This window comes from Trematomus bernacchii, unplaced genomic scaffold (genome assembly GCF_902827165.1).
Source record: "Trematomus bernacchii unplaced genomic scaffold, fTreBer1.1, whole genome shotgun sequence".
NCBI lineage: Eukaryota > Metazoa > Chordata > Actinopteri > Perciformes > Nototheniidae > Trematomus > Trematomus bernacchii.
The window spans coordinates 1,329,866-1,354,613 of record NW_022987708.1 but is presented as its reverse complement, the minus strand read 5'-3'; the positions used below and the strand labels follow the sequence as shown (position 1 = coordinate 1,354,613).

General features: G+C 38.5%; 1 protein-coding gene across 1 annotated transcript in view; it reads right to left on the bottom strand.

The window, feature by feature from the left end:
• LOC117490945 (inactive N-acetylated-alpha-linked acidic dipeptidase-like protein 2) overlaps nt 1-24,748 on the bottom strand; it is a 330,276-nt gene that overhangs the window by 197,623 nt on the left and 107,905 nt on the right. The window contains exons 7-10 of the mRNA XM_034140729.1: nt 22,555-22,647; nt 16,155-16,342; nt 15,048-15,176; nt 769-915 (exon numbers count right to left, since the gene is read on the bottom strand). Coding sequence (XP_033996620.1) covers nt 769-915; nt 15,048-15,176; nt 16,155-16,342; nt 22,555-22,647 — 557 coding nt within the window. The remainder of the gene's footprint in view (nt 1-768; nt 916-15,047; nt 15,177-16,154; nt 16,343-22,554; nt 22,648-24,748) is intronic.

Genomic DNA, 24,748 nt, shown 5'->3' with positions numbered 1-24,748 from the left:
TGTCTTGCATGAATTAGAGTAGATTCCCTGCACTGCAGTGATCAAACTATTAGCATAACTCAAGTAATGAAGCTCAGTCATTATTTGTATGTCATGAAATCCTAAACAATCCTGGTTAATGTTGAGATGTCTGGCAATGTTATTTCACAAATAAAAACCACAACCGGCTTTTAAGATGCCATTCCTTTTTTTAACTGATTTGAACTTGTTTATTGAATATATTCTTAACATAGTAAACCACTAGTTTGAGATAGATATCTTTCCAACTTCCTAAAAAACTGCTTAAGTCCCATTCTGAAGCAAAACAATTAAGATGCTTCAAATTTTAACAACTACCGACTAGTTTCCGATGTGCCATTAAGTGAGGTTTTAGAGAATCAGTTATAGATCAGATCAACTCCCACAAGTTTTTTCAAGTAAACCATATGGATTCCATGCTAATCATAGCACCCAATAAAGCATAAGTAAAGATTGTAAATGATCTCAGATTCAATGCAGAAAATAGCAAGCTCTTAGTTTAAGTACTAGCTGACTTAAGCACTGCTTTTGATACTGTAGTGTAGACCATACAAGTCGTTTCAGTAGACTCCACAGTCTTGTTGGCATTCCTTGTACTGTTTCTAATTGGCTTAAATCTTACCTTACTGAACATACCCATTAGAATAACACTCAAGTGATGCAATGAGAGGGTTTGTCTAAAAGGCCATCGGTTTGCAAACTTAGAGCATTGGAAGTGAAGGGAAAAAAGTGGTTTGTTGGCATGAGTACCTCTTCTGCTTTGGTCTGCTCGAAGGCGAACTCCACGGTGGGCACCGCCAGTTGGTTGGCGAAGAAATTCACATCTCCAGGCAACTGCAGCGAGCTGACGTTGGGTCCAGGGCAGTTCCCCCCACGAATGCAACTCAGCAGCTGTCTCTAACAGAGAGGACAAACAAAAAAGAGAAAGAAAAGCAGTAAGATGAGAGATGTTTACTTGTGGAAAGAGGGCAGATATGCTTATAAGGGTTTAGTAGAATTATAAGCCACAGATTTGCCAATAGTTGCCAACCCCAACCCTAGCCCAATTTAAAATAAATAACTGAGTTCTAGATAAAACTCTTGGACTCTTTAGTTAATGCTTCCTTAGTAACAACATGAACCCTGAATTGACATTTAAGGCAGTGGGAACAAATGCCCACAGTGTTTTAGATTTATAATAGCAAAGGATTGTTAATGAGGCGTATAGAGTTTAGGTTTATCAGCATCTAAGAGTGTTTCAGAATTCACTCCTATAGTATGGACATGTTTTTCGGAATATTATTGGTGATAAGGATGTTCTGCATAATTCCCACTGGAGAGTGGGAAAGTGAGGACTGTGGCAAGTTTCCCCCGCAATGTCTTTTGAAGGAAGCAGTGGATGCTTCAGCCGCAGCTGGTTTCATGATGTGGTGAAGAGCGGCCAAACAAAAATTGGGATTTTTTAAATTTGAAGTGGGGGTGAAAGAGTCAACCGTTCACGGAGTCCTCTGACTTCTTTGACATTATGACCCATGTTACAGAGAATATATTTTTTATATCTTGTGTAGGTCGAAGTTAATTTTATTTTTTGCACTGATCTACACTTTACCATTGTGAATTTGGCGTTTTGGACAAGGGTGAGGATTTTGGCTGACTGTGGTATTCAGATGGATTTATTTGAGCCAAATGATTTGACCATGTGAAGGACATAAACTGTCCAGAACCTGAGCTGTTGAGAGCTAACATCGCTCAGTTGTTATGTGTGCTCACTGGAAACTTCATCCAGATCCCTAATACAGTATATTTCAGATGCCCTCAACTGCTGTTTACCCAAAATGTACCTACAGTATAAGCGCCTTGAAATAATGAACCATGAGTTGTATACGTTTTTGCATCTCTCAAATGACAAAAAAAAATCACATTTGTGTGACATGGTTTGTGTTGTGCCATTCAGAGAGAAAGGGCTGACTAATTTCAGCCATTACAAATGTTTTCAAGTAGTTTGAATGTTCACTCAGGAACAGTCAAGGACAAGCATAAATTGCACTAAAAACAGTAGAGTGCTTATCGGGGAGGGGGAGGCTGTGATTAACATTTGGCTGGCGGCTAATTGCACGATTCAAGCTTTTGTCACAGTTCCCCACAGCTTACATGTAGTTTGTCACCTGGGTTCAACCCTTCTCCGCTGCTATTCCTAATTGAAAGAATAACAAGGCTGCTGTATAAAAAAAATGTGGTTCGTGGAAGGAAACAGAATGCAAGCGTCAATCAATTCGAGGCTTATCTCCACTGTCCACATCTGCTGAGCCTGCCTGCAGTCACCATGTTCTTCTGTCACATTGCATTTAATTAGTTTCTTTTTATCAAGGTCTGTCGAGGGGAGAGAGCTCTGGTGTCCAATCTGGTGTCACTGTCACTGACACATTGTTGTCAACTTTTTCTATTTTAGTTTTTCTAAAGGCTGTTTGTTCTCTGAACACTGACCGTCGCTGTTGTCACAAAAACTGAACGAAGGTCAGTCAATGATACCTTTAACCTTGCCTCGACCTGGCAGCATGTACCTCGGTGGCACAATATTTCTATTTGTAATCCTTTCCATTTACTCCAGCAGAAATACAAAAAAGCTGGAAGGACAAAAGATATTTACAAGCATATCAATATTCATGAAAGGCATTTCATTACCCACTTATGGCTAATTGTGGGAGTTAACAGGGTGGGAATAAATGCTTGTTCATGTGTGCAGAATTTTAAAGTTGATTTATATTCATAAGGGAAGCTTGCATCCAGAGGACAAACTTATCACAATATTGTATGGCGTAACAAGCTTTCTCTTTATTCATGAAATTGCTACCGGTAAAGTTATTTAAATCCAAAACACAGAATTACTTTTTCTAATTTAAAAGGAAATAAGAATATACTGGGTAATAAGCCTTGCAGTATCAGTAGCTCAACAAAGTAAGAAAAAACAACTACATTCCAATTATAAATGTCAGAATATATAACAAGCCAAGTAAATGCTCGCTGTTTAATTGACACATTATCTCTGGGTTAAGTGCCAATGCGCACAAGCACTGACTACTTAACAATTAAGATGAAGTCTAGGCAAGCCTATAAAGTCCAGAGCAAGTCAACCAATTTAATCAGTTACCTAACAAAATGATGCTCACTTTAACTCTCTGAATACAGCTTTTTATGCAGAGAGATCTGTTGCATCCCAGGAAGGACTCTCTCTTCAGGGAGAACTAGTGAACATCTGCCTTCAAACTCTGTGGTCATAAAAACTCTCATATATATTTGTTTACGTTTTCGTTCAACTTATTTTCTCATGTTTTATATGTTAGCAACCCCCATACACCAAAGCAAATTCCTTGTATGTGTAAATGTACCTCATTCTGATTCTGATAATACATGTCAGCATGCATTACTTATCTCAGAGAGAGAAAGGTTTTCACTCGGGTGGTTGCAGTTTTAAATGTAATATTGACCATACGTAACAAGTGACCCTCACAGGTTTTCAGTACAATAGTCTATGAGATCATTAATCAATAGATACATTAGTCAAATCTGATCAAGTTGAATTTATATTAACTTCAGTCCAAAGTTGTGTTAAGTGATGACATAGTGCCAGTAAGGCAGCTTGCCAACGCGGAAGCAGGACAAATGAAGGTTCAACGGTTCGTCCTCCAATCAATAACACCGTTGAGTTGCAATGCAAGACTTAACAATCATGACTGCAGCACAGATTATCGAAACATACTTCCTCCTTCACTGAATATGATTGGGGCTATGGAGGAGGCTGGTATACATTGTGATGTTCCGTGCTGCTTTGATGGCTGGCTTCACTGTGCAGAAAGAGTGCTGGTGCCAAGTACTGACTGGATAAAAAAGTAGTCCTCATCCAATGATTCAAAAATTAAATTGGATTTGCATTTCATACTACTTTAAAAAGTATTTTGGATCTAATTTCCAAAAATAAAATGGCATCTACAGTAGGGTCTTATTGCTGCCGATACATTTTAAAATCAATCTGCAAAACAACCCAACAAAAAAACAAAAACAATATCTGATTTGTTTTTTTTGTTGGGTTGTTTTACAGATTGATTTTAAAATCAATCAATTTCTCATATCGGGCTGGAAATCTGAACAAGGCTTAATACAACATGGTGCATTATCCTATATCCTTCACACAAAGGACACAATGAAAGTAAAAACTGCACAATTGAATGCAATCCAATTCTTTAGTCTTGCATTATTAGCCGTCTTTTATCGTTCAATGTTCATTTGAGACTGTGCAAGAGGTGTTGATTTTAGACAGGTTATAGTGATGTTACATTGGATTTCATATGGGATGTATACACTGTATATAATTGGATTACACTGTGCTGCTCTTGCTTTTATTGTGTCCAGCATCCACCCACTTTACAAGCTCAACCTCTGTCTTCGCCAGTTGAGCTTTCTACTGGAACTGCTGCTGCTCAACCAAGATATTGAATGAACTACATCTGAACTTGATTTGCATGAATGCCTGTGATTAGAGCAGCCATACCACCACTGAGCAATCCAATTTGTGAGCAAGTATGCCATATAGCAGGCACTGACTGTCTACCTTGTATCCATGAGTGGGCAAGTTGAAACAATTCATGATGGTTTCTGCCTGGGTCAGTGCTTTAGAAAAACAAGAGTCACAATTAATGAGGCAATATTCAGTAATGCATCTAGTATTGGATTGCTGGTGGGAGGACCTAAAGATTCACATTGTACATACAAGTTGCTGGAATGAGATTGTGACGACACTCTCGGGAAAGAGAAGGACATAAGACATCAAGAAGAACCACTACTTCCTCATGTTGATAGGAGCCAATTGATGGGGCTCGGCCATATAAATATGATTTGTGGAGGTACTGTACTTTCCATTGGTAATTGCAGATATTACAAAATATTATATATTATTTTGACAACCCCTATACCAAAGCGACTTATCTACAGCAATATGGGGTTAATTGTCTTGCCCAAGGACACACCTGGCATGTTGACAGAAGGCTACGGCTACAGTGAAGAGATTGCAAAGACCAAACAAAAATTATATCGTTGGGATATATGCTAATATTAAAGAGGACTTATTATACTCGATTACGGTTCATTTGTGTTTTTTTCTTCTACTGTGACATGTTTCCATGTCTTAATGTTCAAAAAGCTCTTTATTTTTCTCATACTGCCTGTGCTGCAGCACCTCTTTTCACCCTCTGTCTGAAACCAGAGCCCAGTCTGCTCTGATTGGTTAGCTGGCCGGCTCTGTTGTGATTGGTCCATCGCTTAAAGATGAATAGGAAATGTTCCACTCTCATGCCTATCACGTACAATGTGTTGGAGCGCCAGCCAATAGAAGCACAAGTGTTACATAGTGATGTCTTCGTGTTACCGAAGTAAACAAAGGAGTCCAATGGAGACGTTTCAGGGGAAAACAGGGATTTTAGCCTTTGCAGACCATTTACATGCACAACATCCTATAATATAACACACTACAGGAAAGGGAACACCCCCAAAAGCATAATTGGGCCTCTTTAAGGAACACAAAACATGGATCATTTTAACAATCGTCCTCTGAGGATTTGTTGTTTTGGCCTTTGTGCATGCATGATATGATATTTGTATTCTCGAATAAAAACATAAAGTAACTCTGACATAGCCTCCTTCAATTAGTCTTAATTGACTCACAATGGAAGATGATCTTGTCTCAAGCATTTACCTTCAGCTCCTGCAAGCCGCTCTTTGTAGCACATACGATTTTGGAGATTGAGTGGTATCGAGTGGAAAGAAAATATCTCAAATGATTTGGCTCTCTCCTTATCATAGCAGACAAAGAAATTAAATATTGATTCCTGGTGTGGCACCACAGGCTGAAATGATCCATTCTCTCTGGTCTGTGCTCACTTTCTTATTCTCTCTATCCTCCCATTGCATCCCCCTTTTTTACACCTCCCTCTTATATAATTCACTCTCTAAAGGTATCTACTTTCATTTAAACCGTCTCTGTTTCTCTTTCCCTGCTCCGACACTCTTTTAATTCACTGTGTCTGGTTGTGAGAGAGGAAAAGGAGAGAAGAGGTGCATGTCTTGACTTTAAATCTTCTATCCAGGAGATGGAACGATAGTCTATCTCTATACGTAATCCTACTTTGTGAGTTAAGTCGAGGTATTTTTCTCTTTTACCCATTTTCTTTATAGCTGAAATCAAAGACTGCACAGGCCTTTAAAGTGTTGAGTAAATGCCATAACCTCAGGTCGCATACATTCTTCCAAATGCAGCTCGATATCTTTTTGTACCTGTTAGATTGAGGAAAACAAGGGTGAGAGGTTAAGCTTGAATTGCAGCCAAGACATCAATCTAAAAATGTTTCCCTTTGGCACACACAACACAAGATTGCAGGGTGGATCCCTGTAGGGATGACAAACCAAAGCATTATCAGTAAGATTCAGGACATTTCGCCTGCAAAATATCTACTACAAGAACACCACAAGTATTTCAGGAAATATTCAGCCATCAGTAAACAATAGTCTGTTTTGAAACCATCATGGAGGCGCCAAAAAGAAGTGTGGAAAATATTGGCACAATGTCATGATAGCTTACATACATATTCAGTATTAAGAAATGACGTCACTTCATGAAAACATTTGAATACTTTTAAAATATTTGTATCAGGCAAATTCGCAAAACTGTTACTTAATATATGTGGAAATCCTAGGAGAAATTGTTAGCTTGGCTAGCAACAGCAGTAATGCTAACTCAATTCAGTCTTGGACAAGGATTCTACACCTGGTGCACAGTTAAGCCTTGGTTTTGGTCCTAAATAGACTAGTACAGGTGCAGCTTTCCAAAACTGCAGAAAGAATGATAGTGCAAAAGAAAAAGAGAGCCAAAGATACAAGGAGGAAAAACCTGGAGAAATGTGCGGATAAATATTTCAAAGTAAAGAAATGGCAACTAGCAAAGAATATGGTAAATGCCAAAATAAAAGTGCAATAGAATGTGTATTAATTGAAATTAAATTGAACTAAAGACCTGTACAGTATGATCTTCTTTGTCACGTGAATATACCTCTAGTTAAAGTTCCTGTCGAAAATCACTAGATGAAAATAGCTCATGAAACACAACATTCTTTTTCATTTTTCTTCAGATACTTAAAATTGTTCATCTATGGATTTAGGGATTCATGCAGTTTATGGCACATTAACAACTCTTCATGTCAATCCCCTCATAAATCGACCTTCGTTCAGGTTTATTAACTACTAACAACTATCTACTATCTCATTTCTACTATCTACCTACCTCCCTTGAAGAGGCCTTATTATGCTATGGTGTTTTTCCTTTCCTGTAGTGTGTTATAATGGTTTTTAGTGCAAGTAAATGCTAAAATCCCATAGTTCCCTCCAGAGGGAGTATTTCCAAAGATTGCATCAAAGAGAGTTTATCTGTTGGGCCAGTTGTGCCTGAATCTTTTATTTGTGTTATTCTTATACAGAACAGATGATACAATACCAAAACGTTTTTTTAAACTGGAACCTAATGTTTGTTCTCATCCTATTTATCTATTGTGGACATTTGTTCCATTGAACAGAAAAGATAAATGTGACCCTAACATCTTGTTGTGTATGACACATGATAAATGAGACAAATAAGCGGAAGGTTTTGGAGTGATGTTCCGTATTTACAATGCAACCCACAGCAACAACAAAGTGCCAAATGACAAAAACAACTTTGCATTATGATTATGATAATCATTCCGTTCCGGACTGCGGTCTTTGGAAAAGCCATTTGCAGCTGTTGAACTGAAAACATCTCCCAGCCATCCAGAAATGAGTGACTGGGATTTTAAAGAGACAAAGAGATAGCAGGAGGGGAGATTGGATGGAGTGAGAGACACAAACACACAGAAAGAGTGGATCTAAAAAGTCACAGCAATCACTGTTACTTGACCTTAAATTAAAAAGAGTCAAGGGGAAAATAACAAATACCGTGCAGTTACAATGACTGGATATGAAATATAATTTGAAAATGCCTAAACAGTGCACTACCAATTACATTTCAAGTGCCTCATGAGAGTGCTATTGCTTGTATGAAAAATAAATGTGATGTTAGTAGAATATGAGTGATTGTGGGTGCCTTTGAAAATCAATTTGGTTTTTTTCAACTACGATTACACCAAGAGCTTCTGCACTGATGTAAATATTTTAAAAAGAAATACATATAGATATGTCTATGACTACAGAAAGATATTCTGCACTGATATCAACTTTCCTAGGTATATATTGTATTTGCAATATTGAAAATGTATATCTTGTAATGTGACGTGTGACTGAATAATAATTAGTGTTTTCCTTAAATTAAATTGAAAGACTTCAGGGTTTTGTCTAAACCGGGTAACAGGAGCGCTGCGCCCCCTTACTCTCAGCGTGCGCCCTCATACCAAAATGCTGATTTTTCTCGTAACATTTTTAAGTGATGCCAGAAAACATTATGTAAAAAGGGGTTGACAAAATACTAGAAACACCTTTCAATAAGGCAATATGATGAAAATAACAAAGTACTGCAACTAAAATTAGGACTTCTTAAGCTTTTTAGGGTTTTCCTTTTCCTGTAGTGTGTTGACAAACGTATCACAATATAATTTGGCGTAACCAGCTTTCTCTTTACTTACAGCAGCCTGTTCAAGAAATTGCTATACTGTATGTAAAGTGTTTGAATCTACAAAACGCAATGACTTTTTAGTAAAATAGGGCCCCTTTAATAAAAGGGCCCCTTTAATAAAAGCACCCCTTTTAACCCTCTTCAGTGCAAACTTAGGCCCATTTCTAGTTCATAGACCCAAATGAATGCCACTGTCCCTCATTGGTCACTCCCCTTGCCTGTCTGCCAGTCTGGGACAATGATTGGCTTGAAGCCACATGACCATACAGAAAACCCAACCTGCATGTGGATGTATTATGATTGGTTGTCAGTGGAACAATGAATAATTCATCTTGTACTGTACAATATGCTGTAACATATGCAGTGCATTATGTATTACCCACTTGAATTTATTTTCCCAATCACAGGAAATAATTCCTCTGTGCTTTTCTGTCTAGTGATTGATCAAACGATTGGGTTAAAAGTCAAGCTTGCAGAAGATTGCCCACAGAGAAACCATGCACTTAGGGAATAGTCATTGATTAATCCTAGCTAAGAGCAATTATGCATCTTCCAAGGCTGTAATGTGTCTTTAATTTATTTAGCTGGCATTTATTTAGTAGAAATGAATCTAAAGAGGGCTTTAACTGCACCTGCCTTTACCTTTTACAATCTTACATGGCACCTGCAGACAAGGCAAACTACTGTCTGAAAAATGCATCTCACAACAGCACCTGACGAATGTCACAGCCACAAGTACTGACAAGGCTCATTCCTCACCAAACTAATATTATACCATTAATTCCTTTACTTATGTCCTGTCACTGTGATATGAATCTGTGATGAAAGGGCCGCGATGACAGTTGTATAAATACTGTGTGAGGCCGAGGCAGCTTCTCCTCGTGATTATGCATATTCATCTGGCCTGCCGCAGTCGCACAATGCCTTTCCTGACAATACAAGGGCTGGTATAATTCAAACATATTGCCGACAGTGTACTATGTCAAACATTATGCCAAGTGTGCTGTCGAGCCATCCTGGAAGGCTGCACGGCCATAAAGTCACAGACTCATTCTGGTGATTTATTTAGAGCTTCATTTCTGCTGGTTTTATGTGGGAAAACATATAAATTAGACGTGTAAATTACACTTCTTGCATATTCCCTAATGCAGATGATGGTCATATTTACCATTTACGGGGTGATTCTGAAGCCGGTCTATTGTCATCACTTCTTCATGTTTGAAAGCCTGTCATGGTGTCATGATTCAATTAAAGTATCAGCCGTTATTTTTCCAGTCAGACCATACTCGAGCACAGAGTACAAGATAAGTGTGTCACAGTGAATACAAAGTGGCCTCAAAATAACACATATTGGAAAACAGGCAAAGTTGTGAATACATTGTGTGCCAATATAAATTAGTTTGAGAGAATGTGGTTGACTCTCAGTCATCCCCAAGACCTGCCTTTCGGGAACAATCTTAAAAAACAGATTCAAACGAACCAGCCCATAAATCGGACCCTCAGGCACCAACCTCAAGACGTGCCCATAAGGAACCAGTCCCAAATCTGGCCCCTCAGGAACCAGCTCAAAGAACTGCTGTCAGGAGCCCAGCCTGTGGAAATGTTCTACAGTGTGTATGAACCAGACATACTTGTATGTACTACAGACATATGTCAAATAGGAAACAAATGCAGCAGATTTATACTGAAATGCTTGAGGCCCCTAGTGTGTCTGGTGGGAAATAGTTTATCACTGTTTCTTCCATCACCAGTTTCTACCTCCAGTCTGTGTTGGTGGCTGGATTATCTCTCCAAGCCTTAGCCACCACATCTCCTTCTAGGTCTGCAAAGATGTTCATGTTAAATCAACGTTTCATGAAATGTAAAGCACTCCAAGTAAAAGTCTATTAACCTCCAGGTATCTGGAAACATGAGGACGAGGAACAAATACTTTAAGGGCTCATTAGACCTTTCATATATTGGTACCACTTTACAATAAGAGTACCCTTATAAAAGGGTTTACGAATAGTTTGTAATTCATTTATTAATTAGGTTGTGAACACTTTATAAATCCTTAATAAGCTTTTATAAGACATGAGATAAACAGGGCAACTGTGACCGGTTGCTTGCCAAATAGTGAGCCCACATGTATCTGTACTGCTAAGCCTTATTATAAATGGTTGTAACTCATTAATAAATGGGAATGTGTTTTACACTTTACAATAAGGCTCCCTTTTGGCAACTATAAATGTTAGTAACTCGTAAATAAATGGTCATAAAGAGATGCCAAGAAACATCAAGATGGAAGGGGGGAATCAACTCAGTGCACAACAGATACTGTACCAAGGATGCTGGCTGATGAAGAAGACGAAGTAAGCTAGGTAGCCAATATAAGGCTTAGTCATCTTGCCAAATAGTGAGCCTGTGTTGTATGAAAACTATGTTAGAACTGGTTTATAAATGGTTCTTAAGGATTAATAAAGTGTTTACAACCTAATTAATAATCTAATTAGAAACCCTTTATGAATCCTTTATAAGGGTAGTCTTATTGTAAAGTGGTACCCATATATTTAACTAAATCCACAACCTTTCCAAAACATTAACCAAAATATTGTGGGAACCCGAGTCTATGAATTTAAAATCCTGCACTCTGCAAACACAACCATCAACATCTTACAATGTCTCCCTGTATCTCCTGTGTACAGGTTCATCGCAATTTCTTGGAGCAAGATCAGATGAAGGATTTGCCTCGCTGCTCTTTTTCAGTCTAACAATGTGCTGTCCACTGATGACCATTTGTTGTAAAATGGAGGTCCCTGCACCAAGCCATCTCTGTAACAATAGCCAATTAAAGCACAAGCTTGTCTCTATTTATTTGTATTCTTCAAGCCTCTAAAGCTTCCCTTTGTATCTCCTTTCACCTTGCTTGTTTATTTTTGTCTATCACCCCCCTGTCGTTGCCCCTTTTTGAGTAAATCCTCTACAGGAGAAATATGTAGTTGCATTATAATTGGTTCCCAAGCACCCATTCCAAAAGTATCAGTGGTGCAGCACCTCGACCTGGAAGACAGTTCCCAGCAAAGATAAGTAGGAAGTATTACGGCTGTTGCGCAAACAAGATCAACGACATGCTTGGACGTGCTTCTCAATATTTGGAGTTGGGGGAGCGTACCTGGGGCAGCTCTGAGACTCTTGAGATAATGAGTAGAGGCACAGAGCATGCCAGAGATACAGCTGTCACCTAATGGACAATTAGGTACCACAAGGCGAGACAAGAGGAGACGACGGGGTCAACAGAAAGTAAACTCTGAGGAGGGATTATTGGATGATTCTTTGGTAGGTAATGATGCATTCAACCCTTTTCATTAGTTAACATGTACACACATTGCTGGTAAGGGCAATAAAGGTTCTTCAAACATTTGAGCATACTGCTCTAGAGAGAATCCAACAACATGAACCCGTCACAGCACCGAACAACCCTGCTTCAGTGGAACCTAAACAATTGTGTAAATCATTTCATTACTCATAAAATAAACACAATAGTTTCTGCAGTGGACAAGCCATTTTCTGGTTTGACACCCTGTGTGTTATCTGTTCTTTAGTGGTTAAGGCAATATAAGGGAGGCTGTGGCTCAGTGTGCAAATGGCTCCTGTGGGGATTGTCCACAGTACTGAATGTATGTAAGTCGCTTTGGATAAAAGCGTCTAACAAATGACATGTAATGTAATATAATAGACAAACGGGATTGCGCAAGGGTTGGAAAAAAAAAAAAATGTTCAGGTAAAAACTGTACAATTAGCAAGCGGAATTGATGCACCGTCGTTTGGTGGACATGTAGAGCAAAATATAGGCAATTAGGCTATACATAGCAAGACTAAGATTGAAAAAGTGTCGAGTTCAGTGAGAAACCGTTCCTCCCGCAATTAAAGAAGAGGCAATCAGAATGGATTAGGCTGCATGCAAGATCTTTTCTTAACCACATCAGTATTTAGAGCAGCATTAACACTTATTTATGACTGGTAAGAGTGATTTCTGAGAGTAAAATGTAGGAACACCATATTTCCTAAAGAAGACAGTACTGGAGTTGCTGCTACAAGCATGACAGCTTACCAAAAACTCTGACAGAATGAATGAATTTGTAATAAAGAAGAAGAGGAGAAGCTTATTTCAAGTATGTGCACACATTGTCTGAACCGTTTCCTTATTCTGTGAAAGATATTTCATTAAAGGACATCAAAAGTTCTTTCTGTCTCCTTAATCTCTTTCTGTGGCTTTGGCAGAGGCTGTCTGTAGCTTCATTACAGCTGAATGTCACAGGTAGACCGGGCCAGTCCCTGCTAATTGGTTGGTTTATGGTCAATGCAGGGGATAAAGGGACATTACGCTGTGCGTTCTGTTCACTCCTGACCTCTTGTACCTGTCTAGGTGCCTGGCAAGAACATGACTCTTCCCTTGAGGATGGATGACTAACCCGAGGACACAAATAAAAAATACCGCACAGCATGACCTGAAGAGACAAAGAGTGAAGACAGATGAGAAGTAAGAGGCATATTTTTAATGAGGAAAATGAGAGGGTGGTGGGATGCGGTGCTCGCTGCTGATGAAAGAGGAGATTAAGAGGTGATAGAAGAGGAGGGAGCAGGGTAGGGATGTTGTGCTTAAGGGAGAAGCGGAAGAACAAAAAAAGGAGGAGGCGGCGGCAGTAGTGGAGGCAGAGGAAGGACATGAGAGAAAGTGACAAGGAGGTGCGTTTTTTCTTACTTTTTTCAAAAGTTTTCAAAGTTTAAATAGACGGTAAAGTTGGGAAGAAGATGTCTGCGAGCGTTGATCGTATCTGCAAAACACCCCCAGGTTGGAATAAAGAGACAGTTCGGGAGGCTGAATCATGCAGCTGCTATACTTAATCAGTAGAATGGCCATTGCAGTTTGCATGTGAAAGTGGGATGTGGAGAGATTGAAGTTATTTTTATTTAGATCATACCGAGAGTGGCTTCCTCCCCCTCTCACAGAATAGGTGACATCCTTTAAAGAACAGCCAAAGTCTCCCCATTTCCTGTGATTATGTTCTCATTATTGTGTTAACTGTCGTGTCAATCTGTAATAAAAAGTGTAGAGATGAATGACTGCGGAGCGCAGAGAGTGTAAAAGTGGAGCAAAATTGGCAACTTTGATCGAGGTAAAATTAGCACAGTATGTGGAATAGTCAAAATGGTATTTCCTTATACATACAGTATATTGCTAACTAACTTGAATGAAACAGTAGTTAAAACAGTAATATGATTTATTACGGGGTAAATGCTTTCATCGTATTACATTATAAGGAATTCTAAAATATATCATTAAAATTAATAGAATAGACATTATTATAATCTTTCTACATCCAATTAACATGGGAAATGCCAAGGCAGCAGCATGTGAAAGCAAAGCAGGGTGTCCTTATTTTTCTCTTCAACAGCAACACAATGGGACTACCATGCCTTAATAAAATGGTAGCATCCTTAGGAAATGTAGGAAGGTATGAAATAACATTGGGCAAGCTGTCTCACACTTTAGAAAGTACTGGGGGAGACCCAGAGCTTGACCAATATAACTCGCAATAAGTACAACTAAACAAAAATCCCAACAAAGTAACAATATTGGAAATAGTATAAAAAGTGAGGAGATTATATTCGTATTATTTACAAGTGGTAACCTCTGGGTCTAAAAAGTAAAGACATGGAGTGGTGCAGAAATGAGTCCTAGAAATGACTTTGTGTTTTACCATTTCCGGTTCCCTCGTCTAGAAGTCTTTGTTTTTTTTTACGTGTTTTTGTTTAAGCGCCTGAATTAAGGTCTGAGCTTTACACAATCTTGTAAGATTTTCATGTTTTGTTCCAGGACATAAAATACGTCAGTAAACACCAGAATCTGAAATGTCCAAAGCTTCAATGGGTCATAAAAACGTCTGTTGCGAACAAAGTGACTGAACTGTGTTATCGCTCTGCGATCCTGTGTCAATTCAGGTTGATGGTTCAAAAAAACAATATGGATAATGCCAAAAACCAAGATGGCAATGGCTAAAATGCACAAACTTAAAGCTTGAACACCATAGTTAACAAACAAACAAGTGACGTCAAGATGACTCTATTTCTTTAGAGTGCATGGACTTTACACTATGGCCATTGAGCAGTGTTCTTTATGGTTGTCAAAACCCTACAACACTTCCTCTGTCTCCAATGTGGCCTAATTGCCACCTGAGGATTCAATGTTCAGTAATGATTGGTTACTGCAACCTGTGACCCATAACGTGACCCCCTAACATGGACTTTAAACATACCATATTTGTAATTTTAAATGCAGTTCCCTTAATTGTAATGATGTTAGTGCAGTAGTGCTAGCACTTACTCTCTGTATATCCAAGGTGAGCTGCAGCAGCGTTGGAGACGCTGTGGCTCGCAGAGTCTCCGTCCCTCTGACTGGAGAGTTCAGACTGACGTAGGCCACGGCACTGCTCTGTAGGACAACACTGTTATCCTGAAGGGAACACACACACACGCACACACAGTTTATCATCATTACTCTGCCAATGATATTCCTTACAGTATCATGGTTGTCTGGTCACAATTTTGTCATTATAATTGTATTAGGTTGTAATGTAATTCAATCAAATGCAATACTTTTTATTTATTTATTATTATTTTTATGATTTAACCATTAATCCTTTGTTACTACATGGATTAGGGAAACCTGTACTACTTATGTATAACATTTTTATATTAAACTGGGCCAATAATGTGTAACACCCTACATTTCAATGTTTAAACACATTTCTTATTGATGCATATGTAGCCGTAATGAATTAGTTTCCAGGTATGAATAAGTGCTGATTTAGAACAGATCAGCTAACTGTGACTGCACGATGAAATCACAGTTAGCTGAAAACAATCATTTTAAAGCAAATAAGCTGGTTTGTATTTGCCAATAATATGTTGGACTCATATAACTGTAAAGTGTTTTTCAGACATAGAAAGAAAGAAAAAACGATTTAGTGCCCCCCTACAGTGACTGTGAACAGAATTGAGGACGCCCTGGGGGTCCTCCTGTTAAAGAACAACACTATAGAGTTATTTTCAGCTATACTGTAATAGAGTTACATGGGAATATAAATTAGAAGTAGTCAATTATAAATGAGAACTACTCAATTGGTGGATTGTTCTTCAAATCTATTATTCCTATCCTGAGAGAAAACCAAAGGAACTCCCACTGTTTTAATCCCCTTTTCTCTTTTTAATGTAAATTCTGTCCACATACATTTTCAAAAGCTGCTGTGTGAACCTTCTCTTCATCATTTTGATTAGTATTTGGCCCATAGCTTGCTAAATGCTAACAAGCCCTAGCAGTAGCATATGTTGGAGCTTTTTTTTGTATTTCTTTCTTAAATACATGAAAAGGTCAACATCTTTGACCTGTGTGTTGACATTTAATAAAACAGATGCACTTGTGCCTGCTGACCTTTCCCCACTCATAGGACCCGATGTTCCCCAGGGCTGAGCCCCCCCACGAGCAGAACACAGTGGTTCGGTCTGGCACCCATGCCTGTTTGGTCTGCTCTGTCAACGCCGCGATCAGCTGATTCATGATGGCTGAAGCTCCGCCTCCCTGGTCGCTGTCATGACGACTGCCAACCAGCACATAGCGATCTAAGAAAATATAGAATGAGAAGTGAAGATACATGAATGCATCTTTTTCTTTGGCAGCAGGTGAATATTGCTACTGTAGCACATTTAGAAAAATAAAAAAGAGAAATCCCCAATACAGTCACAAGCAATAACTGGGGTTATAGATGTGTTGCTAAGCAATCATCTGCACTAATATGAAAACATGTTGTAGTTTCCAATTCTATTCAGAACAAATGTGAAAGATAATGAAACGTGAGCAGACATGAAATATAAAGATAAAAAGTGAAGCTCCACACAAGCTGTCAGCCTCAAAGAAAATTGGTACATACTTTTCAACTTTTTAAAAATGAACATTAAGACCAAAAAGCCGCAAACCTGCTTTCACTATCACTGATAAAGCAGATTCTCTGCACCACCGTAGAAACTATTAGTTTGGAAAACAAAGGCTTAATGAAAGAAAGCAATGTGTCTTAACCATGTATATCACTTCTATAACATTTGAATTCCATAATTATCCGAGGTTTTATTTTCCTTTAGTATAATTACATTTTCCGAACGGCTGCTTATTTAAAATTTGAATTGAAGATGCAAGAACAATTTCAATTAAATCCTATAGTCTATTTTTCAAAACTAGTCAATCATCTCTGTGGTCATTTTCAAAGAGAGATGAGGCTGCCTGTTGCATTGACGATAATTCCATAACATATTTTAAACAAAAAAGCAATTTGTTGTAATTTTTATAACCTCTTTAAAGAGCCTATTACAAAGTCTATTGTTATCTTTGAATATAGGTTGCCCCTTGTTGCATTGAACTCCAGGGATTTAATTAATGAGGGATTCATGCTAATGTTTTGTGCCGTTAATTATTGGTACTGTGACCCTGTTTTAAACCTTGAAAATATGTTTTGGAGGTCATGGTATCAATCGACGTGCCATGAAAAGAGAAACAAATGGAGAAGAGTAAATGTAAGTAAAGGATAAAATGCAACGAGGTAGTCATTAATGAAAAAATAACACCCAATCACCATGAAGGGTTTTGACAAGGCCACGCCTCAAAATATTGAAAAAAAGTAATTACTTGACAAAAAATGATTTGACTGCTTCCACTAAGAAAACAATGGTCCGTTCAAGCAACGTAACTTAGGAAAGAGGACAGAACTGAACAAGGTTTTCTGTAACTGTCCAAGCCTCTTCACATTTTATTTTCCATGAACCAGTCTCTAAACACTGACAGAGCTCATTCCGTGTTCCTGTCAGTGTTTACTTCCTGTCTGTCTTCTTCTGCTGTTCACTGTCTAGTGTTTAATTCCTGTCTGTCTTCGGCCCAATTCCAAACCACACCCTACCCACTCCCACTCCGTGACGGAGTGAACTCCGTGGTGAAGTGCCACTCGCAGCTTAACGAGGCTCCCTCCTATCAGATGGAGGGTGTAAATACAGCAGCAAGCTTTGGGACGAACTCCCCTCTCTCCGGCAGAAACAGGAAATGCCGTAACTGTATGTAACAATGGTTTCAAATCAGCATCTCTTGGACAAAAAATAAGAATTAATAACTAAAATAAACTCCAAACATCTTTAATTGTGTTACTTTTTTCTAAAGCTCTTTTAGTTTTAAACCTGATGTTGATAAGCTTCTTAGTTTTTGCAACAGTCTGTAAATATACACAATTTATAATAAAATGCACACATTTACCTTTTTCTAGACTAAACACAGGTACGATCCTAAGTTAAAAAAATATGAGGTTATCATGAGGTTGTTAACATCGCAGTTTATCAGTGGATGTTTGCTGGAACTACTTATAAACAGCTTGTTTCCTGACGGACACACACAGCATTGAGTTCGGTCATGTAGGGCAGCAGGTGAAGTCAGCACCGATGCAGACTCGCTGTTTGAGGGCTTGATAACCCACTCCCCCTCCACACTCGTTGCTTTGGAACAGCACTTAATGTGGCGGACCCTCCGCACGAACGCGCAAACGGAGGGGTAGTGTGTAGGGGTAGGGTGTAGGGGGTGGATTGGATTTGGGCCTTCTTCTGCTGTTCCCTTTAGTGTGTACTTCCTCTCTGTCTTCTTCCCTTGATTTTTCTGACATCCAGCGCTCTGTCTTTTAACCTCTTTCCTTCTCTTGCGCTGTTTTTTTTTTTCTTTACTGGGGATAGTTTAGCCTTCATCAATCCAAATGTCATGCTGCATGCAATGTTTTTTTGGCCGCTGCCGACTTTAAATTGACCTTTCTGTAGATGTATATGACTGCACATTAATCAGAATGACGTCCTTAACGGCCTACTAACAAAAAAGAGCAGAATGAAGAATATTCGAAGCCGTCATGAACATTTTTGGCTCTCGACAAATATCAATGTGAATATTAAAATAGTATACCATGAAGATTTCGGATGGAGAAAAATATTTTCTGTTTTCAACATTTGCCGTTGAATCAACCGGACTACTTTCGGTGGATGGATTTTTCCTCAGCAGCAGTGTGTGATTGAGTATTATCTACCTCTGAACCATGCAAATTGACCAATCAGGATCGAGTATTCAACTAAGCCTTGTATTAAATAGATTTATAAAATGGAAATATATAATACTATAGCTCAGTAAAAGTATTGGTAAAAAGGGTATTCAAGTACAGTGTCTATGTTTGGTTTCCCTTACAAACACTGACTCACGAATGCCCCAGGCCTCTTTGCACACCTTACATTGTCTACAAAGGGACTGTTGAGGGTGGATGCACAAAGCAGCTTCCTGCAGGCGGAGGGAAGAAGAGAGCAAAGCTCATCACTCCAGCACAGAGCACTGATGACTTTGTTTGAGAAAAGAGGTGCTTAGAGAAGCCTGCTAGCTTAGCCGCAGAAATCTGACAACACATTATTGCACAGAGAGCAGCTTGCAGGGTAAATCAACCATTACTGTAAACTGCTTGGAATCAGTCATATGTGAAAGCTTTATTAGCTTATTTGTTTCTATTTACTTGTAAATGTTTGTCATGGGTATGCTTATTGTTCAGGATTCACACTAATGGTTAAATGAAGCATTCATAAAAAAGCATCAGTAATCTGTCTTGTGTTTTCACTGCCCTTGACAAATTGACATTGATAGTTCAACAGGCAGAGTTTGTTTAATCGATGATGGTTGATTTTTCTTTTCCTATATTTTTTATTATTTTCACAGTCTGTGGCTGTGTTAAATATGTAATAAAGAAATAATCGTCATAGGTAGGTCATTAACATTTAAGTTGAATACTCAATGCTGTTTGGTGAATATCGAACATTCTGCAATCTGCTCTTTTTGTTAGTAAACCGATTAGACATTTTGATTAGGTGAATATCAATTCGCAGACAGAAGTTCGGTCAGTTTAAAGTCAGTGGTCAGGTTCTCCATTAGAAAAAAATCATGGAATGCTTGTTGAAATACACTTTTTATATTTGTGGAGAGCACAACATTTTGGATTCATGATGGCTAAACTGTTCGGAGAAAAAGAAAAGAAAAAAAGAAGAAGAAAGGAAAGAGGTTAAAAGACAGAGCGCTGGACATCAGATAAATCAACAGAAGAAGACAGACAGGAAGTAAACACTACCAGGAACAACAAAGGAAGACAGACAGGAAATAAACACCAAGCAACTCTGAATAATGGCATAGCAGTAGTTGATGGAAACAAGTGTTATTTAATATTTTTGTTTTGCCTATATTTTGAGTTAATTTGTGCAATACATTTAGATCGAAACATGGCTGTTTTTAATATAAACTCTAATGTATCCTACTGTAATGTAGACTCTCTGTGACTTTGGCATTAAATACAACCTTATCTTCTGATTACAGTGTGTATTGTTGCAGCCTATGATATATTCATTCCCATGAGTCAAAACCGTTGCGAATGTGCATGCATTTTCTTTCTGATTAGGGAGGAGATAAATGAGCTGTGAAGAGACATATGATCAAACAGCAACAACCAGTAAAACTGTCACTCCTTCCAGAGAGTTGTGGCCCAGATTATCTGCTATAGTGGCCCATTATTGCTTCCTAATATCACACTGTAAATCAGCAAGGTAATTTTCCACCAGTGACTAGGCAGGACAGGTACAGAAGCTGTATGCTACAAGTAGAGGGGGAGGGCGTGAGACAAGGACGACTGTGGGGCGAGGCAAGGGCGACATGCTCTGCAGAATGACAATGGATAAAGGTAAGGGCAGAGGGAGCTGAGCAGAGAGGGCTGGGCTGCTATTTCAACATTAAAAGGACATAATGTGTTTGGAAATGACCCGAGCCGATGCTTAACTGGGACGAAAGGAAAATAAAACGTTTAAAACAAAGGTCAAAGCCTTTAACCTTTTCTATTTTATGTACTGCACAGCTCCCATTGTCCACTCTCACCCATCATTTCAATGCAGCAGCCATTTCGTCAAAAAGAAACTAAATACATCTGATAATCCACTGTTCACTGCCTGTACCGCACCAGATAGGAAATAAATGCTGGTGAACCTAGTTCCTTATTATGCTGCTTATTTTCTTTTATGTGACTTATTTAAATACTCCAATAACAGATAAGTGTTAACATTCAGAAAATTGGTGACAGTTGTTTTTCCGTAATAAAAAACAGAATATAAATAAATAGAAAATGTTTACATTCGGAAAGCTAAAACCGGAAAGTCAAGGTATCTATAATTTTCTTTACATTTCAATCAATCATTGATAAATGTGTAAGTTCCATTCAGAAAGAAAGGGGAGAACTCACAAAAGGATTGTGCAGTTTAAACGTGTCATTCTGCAACTCATTCATGTAATGACAGCTGTGTCAGGAAAAGCACATTTAAAATATGAATGAGGAAAAATAAGCAAAAAATGAATACAAATAAAAAAGTAGCCTATAGGACTGTCCTGCATGTTTCGAGCTTCCAATGTGCGTTGGTAAACTACACTAGGTTAAACTCAGTTTTCGAGTGCTTAATAGCAGTAATTCACTGTATCAATACCAAGATTTATAGCAAAAAAAACCTGAATTTTACTTGTGTTATTTTGGCATGTTTAAAGGTCACCTTTTATGCAAAATGCACTTTTTGATGTGTTTTATACATAAATATGTGTCCCCGGTGTGCCAGGGAACTCACAAAGTGTCAGAAAATACAACCCTCTCTTTTCCTCCTTACCCACATCTTTAAAAACGGGGGAACAACGGAGCTGATCCAGATTTGCTGCGGCCATGAAGATATTACTGAAATGTGGGCTGGCTTTACTTTGACCTCCTGGCAACATCCCACACACGGCCAAACCTATCATCCCCATATACAGCCGGCTAGCTGAATCCCCTCCTGCAGCTGTGTGTCTGTGTATTCAGCAGGTTCTAGTGGTAAACACTAACTAAAGAACATGTCAAGCTATGTGCTGTATCAGAAACAATGCGCAACATGTTTTGGAAGTAATATGGTCTGTGTTTACATTAGCGAGCATCGCTAACACTCGGAGCTAACGCAGTACTTGAGAGAATATGTGTGAAGAAGCCGGATATAAAAGGTACTGTCCTTGTGGTAAAGACAGAGAAAGCGTTTGAGCTCCATACTTTTTCAGAAATAACCCTTGATGTGGTTTGGAACATGATATGGCGTTTAATCACAGCAGCGTTTAGCTGAATTTCTGCTGGTACACAGCCTTCTCTTCCCATAGCTCACTGCTTGCATGCGGACGCTCCAAGGGGGCGTGGCCAGCAGCAGCTCGGTTACATTTAAAGGGCGAGACCCAGAATCAGAACTTTTGTAACAGGGCTGAAATAGAGGGGTATGAGGCATGGCTAGAATGGGTGATCTGGTTGGTATTTTGAGCAAAACACTTCAGAGACATGTTTTGAATAGATATGGCCCTATAATATATTGTTCAAATATAGTATAATATGGGACCTTTAACACTACTTATGCTTATTGTGTAAATTGCCCAACATATGACAGTTAGCATTCGACAGTTTCTATGTACTGGGGACCCGTACCATACATTTAGAAATGTATAGTATACAACCTCCACAACAAAGTTTTATGATAGAACTATCATACGACTATTATTCATATTTACTTTATCTATAAATGGACGCAAGATTAATGTTGGCTATTAACCTTTTAACCATATATTCGCTTTCTTTTTTTAGCTGCTTATCTTAAACTAAACTTAATAGTGAACAGTGAACATGTTTCCGTTAATTAAGACTACAATTAGATCTTTAAAAAAACTGCAGAGGATGTGTACAAACCTGGGTTTCTCTTTCCTTTCAGGTAACCGACAACATTGTAGATCTTCTTGGAGGACAGGTGATTTCCAACAGTCAGAGTAATCTTCTTTCGTTCTAGGAAAACAAGAAAAGACAAACTGCTGTTGGGAAAATAAATACCTTTTTGAAATTCCCTGAAGCTGTTGTCAAACATGATCCTATTTTAGACCAGCCTTTGCCAATTGGACATTGTTATGCGAATAGGAAATTGTCCCCAATGTGTTGACACAGGAGGATGCAGAACCCTTATTTAGTTGGTAATCGCCCAGAGAGAGGATATAAATTAGAAACAGCACGGCTCGCAGGCTCTGTCAAAGATGCTGTCGCAGTGTAAGCGTACCAGACAGGAAAACAAAATCAGAGGAAGCTGCTGGTAAACATCTGAAAGTCATCCACAGTGTGTGATTGCTCAAGTTTAAAAACACACTCTTCAAATGCAGCATGCAAAAATAACACCAGCCGACAGCCAATCATCAAGTTTGTTTTCGCTGCATTCACTGTTTCATCTATTTCACCATCCACTCTGGCCCCAGAAGCTTTTGGAAAATAATTGAAATATTTTACAGAGCCATTTGGCAGATACGGCAAATGTTTCTTTGTTATGCTGATTTAATTAAAATATAACCCTTTAGCATAAAGTTTCCTACCAAAAAAAGATGTCAACTTTAAACCAGTTAAACATAACCCTGACCCTAAACGCTCAGTATTACAATGATCTTCTGTTGTACCAACACATAGCGTGTTCACGTCTGTCATTCTGAGTGACCCATTCATGTTTTATCTGAAACGGGAATATGATAATGGAGCTGTACATTTTGTGGGATAAAAATATCTATAATGTACTTTGTATGCTAGGTGGCTAAGGGGTTGTTAGCATAATTTACATTACAAAGGTAACATAATGCATGTGTGTTTCTGTCTTTTCTGCTCATAGACTGTATATAAGAGGTGAGGGCTTGTCACAGTGTCGTTAGCCACTAAACCATTGGTTTGTAGAATCGCCATCTTGGTTTTTCTTTTTACCAGGAGTTACACAAAGGGTGGAGCTAAGTACAACTGAATGCTGAACAAGACATTTATATTCAAGAAAGACTGTCATGATTACATTTCATTAACTAAAACCCAATGTGAAGGGGTTAACATTTTTAAAGAAAACAAGGCGAGCACCCAGACCAAACAACAAACTGGTTGCAACTTGTCAGTCACTATTTGCACGTGCCCTAAAGCTTAATCCTTCTTTATTGTCTATTTTTATCTGAAATGGGACCTCCATTTACCAAATAAACATTGTGCTGTACAGTGGAAGACTAAAAACTACCGATTGAGACCATAAACTTGTTTTCTGAGGAACCAAATCAAGTGAGAAGTCGGGTAATTCTTTCATAGTCGTTTATAATGGTACTGCTTTTTACAACCAGTTTAGCTCAGAGAATGCAGGTTAAAGGCACATCAGCTTCACATTCTGCCTACTGTACTGCCTAACTGTGTGTGTGTGTGTGTGTGTGTGTGTGTGTGTGTGTGTGTGTGTGTGTGTGTGTGTGTGTGTGTGTGTGTGTGTGTGTGTGTGTTTTCCCCGCATTACTTTCATGCCATTAGAGAACAAAGGTTGTGAGGGGTGGCTTCGAATAATAAGCATGTTACATTATTGCCTCATAAACTAAACTCACTTAGGTCTCATTTGCTGCCTTTATGTACCGTTTCAGAATTTCCCTTAGCGTATATGCTTCCGCTTACATGCTTCGAGTTATTATAATGGAAGATTTTCTTCATCCAAAATAAATCAATGTTCATGTTAGGTGATGGCATATTTAGAAGAGTACAGGAAGTGGAGAGCAGAAAGGTACACCCTAGCCTCTTCTTTGTTTAGCTTACACACAATGGACAGAAACAACTGGTTATATAAAAAAAAAGAGATTAGATGATAAAAGGGAATAGGTGAAAATTAACTTCGGTGGATAGTAAAAACAATGTTTTAACCCCGTCTTTCAAACTGCTTTCTTGATGCACCAGAATAAAAGGAAGAAATTAGGTGCGCTTAACATTTCATAAAACTTTAATGAGAAAAAGACTCAGAGAATTAGGACTAATTGGTTGGTTTGGTTGTACAACATCCACATGACAGGGGCACCACACAGCTGTCATAACCATACCTTGTTAGTTTCAAAAGAAAAATATT